Genomic DNA, 11,153 nt, shown 5'->3' on the forward strand with positions numbered 1-11,153 from the left:
TTAATAAAAAAACTTCCTTATTTTCTTTGCCATAGAAAGAAAAATTTAATTGATAAAAAGAATTCCTTTTCTTCTATTAATGTGGTTGGCCCCTACATGTCCTCTATACAAGGAAAGTTTTAAACACAAAATTAAAACTTCTTAATTTGTTTCCAGAAATTTTTAAAATAAAATTTCTCTTTAAAAAAAAATTCCTTCATGGTTGGTTATAAAAGGAAACTTTTATAAATTAAAATCTCTCTATTAAAATATGTGGATGATTACAAAAAAGAAAATTTTCTTCAAAATTAAAATCTTCTTTTTTAACTACAAATAAGGAAAGATATCAAATCTTTCTCTTAATCTTTTGTAGAAAACTATAAAAGAAAAGATTTATAATTTTAAAACTCTCTTTTAAAATCATGAGGATGGTTATAAAAAGGAAAGTTTTATCAAAAATTAAAATCTTTCTTTTAATTAAAAATAAGAAAATATATCAAACATTTCTCTTAATCTTTTGCAGAAAGCTATAAAACGAAATATTTTAAATTTTAAAACTCTCTTTTAAAACCATGAGGATAGTTACAAAAAAGGAAAGTTTTATCAAAAATTAAAATCCTCCTTTTAACTACAAATAAGGAAAGATATCAAACCTTTCTCTTAATCTTTTGTAGAAAGTTATAAAAGGAAAGATTTAAATTTTAAACTCTCTTTTAAAACCATGGCTTCCACATAAGGAAATATTTTAAAAAATAAAATTCTTTTAATTTATCGTCGTCGGCCACCTAAGCTTGGGTTCAAGCTAGGACCGACCACCTACTTGACCAATCTAACCTTGGTTTGGCCGACCCTAGCTTGGGCTCCAAGCTAGCTTGGCCGACCACCTTAAGGTGGGTAAGAAGATGGGTATGAGTGAGTATAACACTTTATAAATAAGAGGCTATGACAGGGACCGAGAGGAGGAATTGATTTTGGTCTCCCGATGAACTTGAGCTTCCCGTGATCGCCCCGAACACCCAACTCGAGTTCATCAATAATATCTCATTCCACTAAAGAGTTATTATTAAAGTACCGCACCAATCCCATATTACTATATGGGTTCCTTATCATGAGTGTGTTAATCTCCCTGTGTTAAGATATAGAATGTCTACTAATTAAATGAGTTACTGACAACTCACTCAATTAATATCTAGCTCCAAGAGTAGTACCACTCAACCTCATCGTCATGTCGGACTAAGTCCACCTGCAGGATTTATATGACAATCCTTATGAGCTCCTCGTGGGGACATCATCAACCTAGATTACTATGACACAGTTTCATTTTATAATCAACAACACACCATATAAATAATACAATTTCTCAACTTATCGGGCCTATTGATTTATTGAACTAAATCGCACCCTTTGATAAATTAAAGAACTGAATATTAAGTATATGTGTTTGTTATTATATCATGATTAAGAGCACACACTTCTATAATAACAAAGGTCTTGTTCTTTTATGCAGTCAGTATAAAAAGAACTTACCTTAAATGGTCCTGCTCAATACACTCAGAGTGTACTAGTGTAATTTTATAGTTAAGATAAACTAATACCAAATTACACTACAACTATTCCAGTGGTTTGTTCCTTTCCATATTAGTCGTGAGCTTCTGTTTATAATTTATAAGGAATTGATGACATGATCTTCTGTATGTGACACCACACACCATGTTATCTACAATATAAATTAATTGAACAACTACACTTAGCATATAAATGTAGATATTTGACCAATGTGATTTTTTATTTAAAAAATAAATGTTTACAAAAAGCTAGGCTTTTAGTATACACTCTATCACCCAACTCTTATCCCTACAGTCATTCTGTCTGGTTTTTCTCTCAACAGTCGCTCTGCCCAACAATTAGCATGATTGTGGCACTGCTTGACAATACATGCATATTGTAAACCTTCAACACCACAACCCCAACCTCACAATTTGATCAACACTCAAACACGAGAGTTATAAGAGAAGAAATGAGTAAACAGAACAATAATTAAGGATAATAAAGCCGACACGATGGTCAATATGTCATCAACAAGCACACGACACAAAGGTAGCCCGATTAATCAAACCCAGAAAAAGTAGCTACTGGTCTCTCTCCTATAATTCTTTCATTGTCCAAAAAATTTATCAGGCAGATCAATCATTAGGCGTCCTTCCTTGCAGGGGTGTCAGATTGCTCTTCCAATCCCAAATACGAATGAGTAGCTGAACTATAACTCGAACAAAAATAGGTCGCTTGCCCCATCTTCAAATTGTAAATACCCTGTAGTAGTTTTGGTGTGATCAATCAAGTCAAGTTAGGTTCTATTATATTTGAGCCTTATGTCTAAGTATGCCAGAGTTTAGGAACACAAGAAGTCGAGTGGAAAACGCAGCTAGCGAGAATGATGATACGGGAAAGGAGTCGACGGGCTCGGTACATCCGAGGGATGTGCTGTGGAAAAGTACATCGGCAGACGAGAAGGACGTGTGCAACGTTTGAGGGATGAGAAGATAGGAAGGAAGTCTACTCGAGGAGAATGTCAGAGTTGGGTTCAGGTGAGTGTTAGAGTGTATACTAAAAGCCTAGCTTTTGTAAACATTTATTTTTGAAATAAAAGAATCACATTGGTCAAATGTCTACATTTATTTGCTAAGTGTAGTTGTTCAATTAATTTATATTGTAGATAACATGGTGTGTGGTGTCACAAATAGAAGATCATGTTATCAGTTTTTTATAAATTATAAACAGATGCTCACGACTAAGATTGAAAGGAACAAACCGTTAGAATAGTTGTAATGTAATTGTTGGAGTGTATACTGAAAGCCTAAGCTTTTGTAAACATTTATGTTAAATAAAGAATCACATTTGGTCAATTTATCTACATTTGTTTGTAGTTGTTCAATTAATTTATATTGTAGATAACATAGTATGTGGTGTCACATATAGAAGATGATGTTATCAGTACCTTATAAATTATAAACAGTAGCTCACGACCAAAATGGAAAGGAACAAACCATTGGAAGGTCGTAGTGTAATTAGGAATTAGTTTATCTTGACTATATAATTACACTAGTACACTTAGAGTGTATTGAGTAGGACCATTTGAGGTCGTTTCTTTTATACTGACTTTATAAAGAAACAAATACCTCGGTTATTATGGAAGTGTGTGCTCTTAATCCTAATATAATAACAAGCACATATATTTGATATTTATTTCTTTAATTTATCAATGGGTGAGATTTAGTTCGATGAATCAATAAGCCTGATAAGTTGGGAAATAGTATCACTTATAGTGTGTGTTGTTGATTATAGAAGGAAACTGTGTCCTAGAGATACTAGGTTGATAATGTCCTCAAGAGGAGCTCATAAGGATTATCATGTTAAAACCCTGCAGGTGGACTTAGTCCGACATGATGATAAGGTTGAGTGGTACTACTCTTGTACTAAGATATTAATTAAATGAGTTGTCAGTAACTCACTTAATTAGTGGACATTCGATATCTTAAACACAGGGAGACTAACACACTCATAATAAGAAGGAGCCCCAAAAAAATATAATTTGGGATTGGTGCGGTAGTTCAATAATAGTTCTCTAGTGGAATGAATTATTATTGATAAAATTAAGTTGTGTGTTCGGGGCGAACACGGGATGCTTAATTTTATCGGGAGACCAAAACCAATTCCTCCTCTCGGTCCCTATCGTAGCCTCTTATTTATAGAGTACTATATCCACCTATACCCACCTTCTATACCCACCAATAAGGGGTCGGCCAAGCTAGCTTGGGAACCAAGCTAGGGCCGGCCAAGGTATAAGATTGGGTGGCCGGCCCTAGCTTGAACCCAAGCTAGTGGGGGCCGGCCAAATTAAATTAAAAAAGAAATTTAATTTTAATTTTTATTATGTGGAAGATATAATTTATTAAAGAGAATTAAAATTAAAATATCTCTCTTGTAAAAGATCTACAATAGATTAAAGAAAGAGATTAGATCTCTTTCCTTATTTGTAGATTGGTGAGATATTTTATTTTCTCTTTAAAAATTATTCACATGTTGTAAAATTAAAATTATAGAAATTTCCTTTTTATCAACCATGAAGAGATTTTGAAGAGAAATTTTATTTTTTAAAATTTCCGGAAACAAATTAGGAAGTTTTAATTATTGATTGAAACTTGTCCAATTTGATTTCATTAATGTGGCCGGCCATAAGATTTCAATTGGGGAAATTTTATTTTATTTTTCTCAATTAAATCATGTCAAGGAAATTGAGGAAATTTTATTGTAATTAAATTTCCTAATTTGCCTAGGCCAAGGAATATAAAAGAAGGGGTGAGGGTACCTTCATTGAACAACCTCTATTATTTTCTCTCCCTCTTTTGTTCCTTGGTGTGGCCGGCCATCCTTTCCCTCTCTTCCTCTTGTGGTGGCCGAACCTCTCTCTTCCCTTGGAGCTTTTGTGGTGGCCGGATACTACTTGGAGAAGAAGAAGAAGAAGGAGAGGAAGCTAGCGTCTCTTGGAGCTTGGTTAGTGTTTTGATTTTCTTCCTTGGTGAAGCTTCTTTCTTTGTGGTCGAACCTAGCTAGGAGGAGAAGAAGGTGGTTGGTGGTTTCTTATCTCGGAAGATCGTTGCCCATACAACGTCCGAGGTTGAAGAGGAATACGATAGAAGATCAAGAGGTCTTTCTAGAAGGTATAACTAGTAGTTTTTCCTTTTCCGCATCATACTAGTTATTTATGGAAATAATACCAAATACAAGAGGCTTACGTTCTAGTATTTCGAATATGTTTTTTCGATGTTGTGTTCTTTTGTTTTATTTATCCTTGTGATTTGATTGTTCTTTTCGGTTAACCTAAAGTTATTTTAGGAAATTAAATATTAGCTTTCTATAAAAGGTTTTGTCTAGTCGGTGGTGGTTGCTCCCATATCCAAGAAGGTCATGTGCCTCGCCACGTCAGTATTGGGAACCAATTATGGAAATTAATATTTAATGGAATTAATAACTTAAGGTGATTTGGGTCGAACGTGTTAAGTTCCGCAGGAGACTCAAGTCAAAACCTAAAAGAACGAATAGATTAAGTTTTGGATCAAACGTGTTAAGTTCCGAAGGCGATCCAAAATTTAATTTAAAAGAACACATGGTAGCTAGGAAAAGGTTCAGACCTTTGTACAAAAATTTTGTACAGTGGAACCTCTAGGTTTTCCAAGTAGCAACCAACAGTAATTAGGTATTAGTTTATCTTGACTAATAAATTACACTAGTACACTCTTAGTGTATTGAGTAGGATCATTTAAAGTAAGTTCTTTTTATACTGACTTAATTAAAGAACAAGACCTGAGTTATTATGGAAGTGTGTGCTCTTAATCCTAATATAATAACAAGCACATATATTTAATATTTATTTCTTTGACTTATCAAAGGGTGAGATTTAGCTCGATAAATCAATAGACCCGATAAGTTGGGAAATAATATTACTTATAGTGTGTGTTGTTGATTATAGAAGGAAACTGTGTCCTAGTCATTTAGGTTGAGAATGCCCCAAGAGGAGCTCATAAGGATTGTCATGTTAAACCCTGCAGGTGGACTTAGTCCGACATGACGATGAAGTTGAGTGGTACTACTCTTGGACTAAGATATTAATTAAAGCGAGTTGTTAGTAACTCAATTAAATTAATGAACATTCGATATCTTAAACACAGGGAGACTAACACACTCATGATAAGAATGAGCCCATAATGTAATTTGGGATTGATGCGGTAGTGCAATAATAACTCTCTAGTGGAATGAGTTATTATTGATGAACTTGAGTTGTGTGTTCGGGGTGAACACGGGATACTCGAGTTCATCGGAAGGTCAAAACCAATTTCTTCTCTAGGTCCCTGTCGTAGCTTCATTAATGCCTCAAATCCACTCATGAAAAGCCCATCTTGGTGTCCAAGAGGAGGCCGACCCATGGCTTGGTGACCAAGCCATAGAGGTCGGCCACTATCTTCTCAAAGAGGGCCGAACCTTTGCTTGATGCCCAAGCAAGGAGGGCCCGACCACCATAATTCAAATAAGGATGGGTGTTTTGAATTTTTAAAATTTTCTCTTTGTAGATAACTACAAGTTTTAAAAGAAGGATTTTAAATTTACAAAACTTTCCTTATTTGAATTAGGCCACATGGTTTAAAAGAAAGTTTAAAAGTTTTAAAGCTTTCTTTTTTAAACCATCCTCATGGTTTTGAAAAAAGGAAGAGAGTTTTAAATTTAAAATTTTCTATTTTTCTAACCATGTTAAAAAAGGAAATTTTAGAAGAGAAGTTTTAAATTTTAAAACTTTGTTGTAATTTAAAATTTTTTTTTTTAACATCCACATTAGGAAATTAAAAGAGAGCATGTAAAATTTTATAAGAACTTTCCTTTTTTGCTTATAAAATTTTTACAAAGATTATTTTTTTTCTTTTAAGGGCCGACCACCCTTGCTTGGTGCCCAAGCAAGGGGTCGGTCAATCAATCAATTAAAGGAGAAAAGGAAAAATAAAAGGGGAAAAGAAAAAACAAGAGGAAAATTTTAATTTTTATAAAAATCTTTCCTTATTTGCCTTGGGCAATTATTATAAAGGAAGGGGAGGAGAGGCCTCATGTGACATCAATTCTTATTATTTTGTTGGAGCTCTCTCTTGTGGTCGGCCCTCTCTCTTTCCTTTTCCCTTGCTCTCTTTTGTTCCTTGATGGTGGTGGTGGCCGAATATTAGAGAAGGAGGAGGAGCTTTTGGATGATGTTCATTTTGAAAGATCATCGTCCACACGACCCCTTGTTCCCCTTTGTTCACCCTTGCCCCCGCCTCCGCTCCTTTCTTATCCTAGACGCCTGCCTCCACGCACAGAACGAACCACGAGAATAATTTTAGAAATATTTCTCTTAATTCCGGAATAGTCAAAAATCTCACATTTCGTCCATAATCACATTCTAAATTTTACTGATATTTGTTAATATGACGAGCATCATTAGTTACTTAGGAATTGTTCATTACTTAAATCAAACATGGTTAAACAATTTATTACTTAAGCTAAATAGGATTAATAATCTTGAGTCAATAATCAAGATTATTAATGATATCTCTTAAGCAAATGCACTTTTAGACCGTTTAAAAAACTTATGAAATTGGCGCGTTTCAATTTATCTGGATCGTTGATTGAAAAAAAACAAAAACAAAAAAAAAACTGAGCTCAACCTCAAAGGGCCAATGGCAGAAATGCTGCCTTCGGCCATGCATCCACAAGCAACACGACCGAAGCTTCTCTGAGTCCCCGAGCCAACCTTGGGAAATCGCGCTATCGCCCGTCTCCAACGTCCAAGACAAGGCACGACGTACAACACGAAGATTCTCTTGATCTATTCGATGCACTTCCTCCCTCTCATTAAAACCAAACCCAGTCCAGCTCAAAGTCCTCTCCGGCTCATCCACCACCACCACCACCACCAAGTAATCGACCAGTATGATACTCCGGGCAGCCACCCGTCAAGACTTCGCCGCAGCTGCCGTCAGCTTCCTCTGCCTCGCCTGCATCATCCTCATCATCCTCATCAAGAAGAAGTGCTTTCCCTCGACTCGTGTGGCCGCGTCGAGGAGACAGCGACGAAGGTTTCCGAATCCGGACGAGCACCGGGCCGGACCGGAGTCGACGAGCCAAACTAGCCGTGGAGGTTTGGCCTCTGCCGTCATCCGTTGCATGCCGTCGTTCCAGTACAAGGAGGCGATCACAGATGGGTGCGGGAGAGAGATCGCCGAGTGCGCGATATGCCAGTTTGAGTACCGCAAAGGGGAGTATCTCCGACGGTTGCCCAACTGCGGCCATGTCTTCCACGTCTCGTGCAGCGATACATGGCTCCGAATGAACTCGACCTGCCCGTTGTGCAGGACCAGTGTTATGTATGATGCCGAGGAGTCTGTGTCGATGATGGCACAGTTGGAACGGGAGAGACCGCTGGGTTACAGATCGGGACGCTCGGACGAAACAACGCATGATCCGGAACTTGGATTAGAAGCCACAACCGGAAATCTGTAGATCGATGATGGATTCTGAGCGGCAAACTAACTGACTTCGCCTGTTGGTGTTGGAGGAGGATCAGCCAAAAAGCAAAGATACCTCACGAAAATTAGCACATATTTATTGAAGAAAATTCATTTGCAACTTCAAGGTATATATAACAAGAATAAGGAATGAAACAACAGCTTATTTCATTAATAATCGATGCTAACGACAGTCTAGATTTTGCAGGACTAGGTATTAATATTCATCGCCGATCAAAGTTCAAAGCTGAATAGATCCATTAGACAAAGAATTAATGGTTACTTTATAGTTAGTATTTTCTTATTTTTATATTCTTAATTGCCATTTGTGTTAGGTCATAATCTGTTGTATACGGATAAACCTTTTACCCAAGAATACAGTACTGATTTCCAGTACATTCCTTCGCCTCCTTTCACTCAGAAAACTCTTCGTGGTATCAGAATCAATTCCGCCACCGACAACAGTGATTTTTCTCCGACATCATCGACCACTCAGCCCAAATCCATGTATGAATCATCAAACTTCAACTTCTACTCCTGTGCGATTCCTCAGTCTAATTTCAATCCCCTTCAATACTTCCTTATATGAATCAACCCCTTTCAAGCTAGACGGAAATAACTATTTGATTTGGAAAAATCAGCTGCTAAATATAGATGACCCAAATTCCTTGATCTCAACAATTTGGTTGTTAATCCTGTTTATACCTCTTGACAATGCTATAATCATCTGATAATAAGCTGGGTTTATCCACCTTGACCCAAGAACTCACAACTTAAATTGTTGGGTATTCAACGGCACACGACATTTGTTTGGCTCTCGATCAAATTTACTCTACCTTGTCATTTGCTCACGTGTCAGAACTAAGGAGTATGTTGCAGATTTTTTTTTACAAAAAGCAAGACGGTCTCTCGGCAATGGAATACATTCTAAAACTCAAAGATTACAACTCTTTTGTGACTTCTACACAAAATTGTGGTGACCGGCCCTCCATTGAAGAAGTGAATAGCTTATTGCTAAGCTATGAATACAGATTATAAATGCAAGAAACTGCAGACTCCCTACAAACCAATATAGCTCATTTATCCATGGCCAAAAATCACCATCAGTCGAGACAGTATCAATTTTCTACACCATTAACTTTTCCAATCTTCTTAGTCAAAATCCCTACACTCTATTCCTCTCGAGCTGGTCTTATCGGCAAGCCTCAAACTATACAGTTTTAAGACCACTCAGGTCTCAAAACCATGCTAACAAATTTATCTCAACCTCAGGCACACTACAAATATTTGCTATCCTAGAGCAATTCTTCATTACCAATCAATGCTTCCTCAACCAAAGGCTTTCAATAATTTTGTTACCACTGATATGCCTTCTTCTGCCATTAGATCAAAATTAAGACCCGAACTCAAACTTTTGGAAACACCATAATCTGTTGGTGCTGATATATTGGATCAGAGTATGTGCATTTCCATACATAAGATAGTTACATAGAAATTATAGACGACAGATCAAAGATGGCAATTTGCCACAAGTTGTATCCCATCTATAACCCACTACATCTCAGTTTGAAAGTTGATTGGGGATGAGCAGAATTCATCAAGGATCGACTGACTTTTCCAATTTTTATTGTTGAGTGTGAATGTAATTGATACAATTGTTATACATTTAGAGATGCATTATAGGATTTTTTTTTTTTACTTGGCAGATTCCAACTTTGATTGATTGTTTCTCTGATCTCGTGGATTAGTTGATCTTTTTGATTAGTTTTCCTTTCGATTTCTTCTTCTTCTTCTTCAAGTTCTTCTATTCCAGAAAGTTCATTCATAACCTAAGTTAGGAGGCAAGTTGGGAATCAAACAATGCTCTGACCTCAGATATCAATAAATAGTTTGCAAAAATAACCATCATGTGATGGTAAAGCAAGTTCACTATATCGGGATTGGTAATGAATCATGAGCTGTAACAGCGAAAAAATGCCACTTACTAATAGGTTTGCTAACTACAGAGAACAGAAATGCCAGATCCAATGCATGAAGCAACGGAACAATTAGAAAAGGAAGAGCGAAAACGAACCTGATAGTCTCAGTGCATTCAACGATCTACTCGCCGCACACGCCGTCATAAGACGAATTTGAGTCAGATTGAACCTTCTGAAGTGTCCTCTTTCAGTATCATTTACTAAGAGAAATAAAAGGAAGAAAAAGGGTGGTGGAATTGCTCTTTTCTTACTAAAAAAAACTTCGTAGCAGATTGCTCTTCCGAGGCGATCCAACCCAATATCGACGTCGACGCTGCCCTCGTCCATACTGAGGACGAAGAAAACCAGATATAATCTACCGTTATTGGAAGAAATTAGGGTTCTTGGCGAGGTAGCATTAGGGTTTCCGCCGGACAGCATCATCCTTCGGCTTCTTCTCCAGCACTCGCCGATGGTCCCGTTCGAATTGATCGGTTTTAGTTATTTATCTGCCACGTCATCTTTTAAATAAACACAAAAAATTAAAATGTTCGTAATTGTTAAAAATTAAAAATCTTTTAAATAAACACAAAAAATTAAAATGTTCGTAATTGTTAAAAATTAAAAATCTTTTAAATAAACACAAAAAATTGGTCTCGTGGTTTTTTTGGATTTTTTTTTAACCCCGTGCCGTGTGGTGGGCCTGGTGGCCAGGTTTCTTATTTTGTAAATTTTTGGTTGCGTTGGATAAATCGAACCAGGTTTTTAAGAATTGGTGGGCATAATGATTTAATTTTTTAATATGATATAATTAGTTTTTCAGTTTTTTTTTCTAAACGTTTGTTTCGAAGGTTTTTTTACTCAAACGTTGTTTTGTTTCGAATGTTATTTTTTTGTCATTTTTTTCAACATGCTTGCTGCCATTGCAAATTTTTGTTTAGAATGTTATTTTTTCTATCAATTTTTTTAATGTTTTGTTTTTCTAATGGTCACCAATTTTAGATTATATATAACTATCCTCTCTTTTATTTTTTTTAATTCATCCTATACCCAAAAGTCATTCCATACTTATTTTTTATAATTCATTTCATCCTTTATTTTTTTTTTTGGAATGGATCCAACTTATAGCAGA

At 36.0% G+C, this 11,153-nt stretch overlaps 1 protein-coding gene across 1 annotated transcript; it reads right to left on the reverse strand.

Annotated features, from left to right (window-relative positions):
• Positions 1-7,138: 7,138 nt before the first annotated feature.
• LOC121998133 lies at positions 7,139-10,496 on the reverse strand. Its single transcript, XM_042552893.1, has 2 exons — positions 10,138-10,496; positions 7,139-8,098 (listed from the first exon to the last, which is right to left on the reverse strand). Exon 2 carries the CDS (start codon positions 8,014-8,016, stop codon positions 7,450-7,452), a length of 567 nt encoding a protein of 188 aa, XP_042408827.1. The 5' UTR covers positions 8,017-8,098; positions 10,138-10,496; the 3' UTR covers positions 7,139-7,449.
• Between the last annotated feature and the right edge of the window lie 657 nt (positions 10,497-11,153).

Source organism: Zingiber officinale, chromosome 6A (genome assembly GCF_018446385.1).
Source record: "Zingiber officinale cultivar Zhangliang chromosome 6A, Zo_v1.1, whole genome shotgun sequence".
Taxonomy (NCBI): domain Eukaryota; kingdom Viridiplantae; phylum Streptophyta; class Magnoliopsida; order Zingiberales; family Zingiberaceae; genus Zingiber; species Zingiber officinale.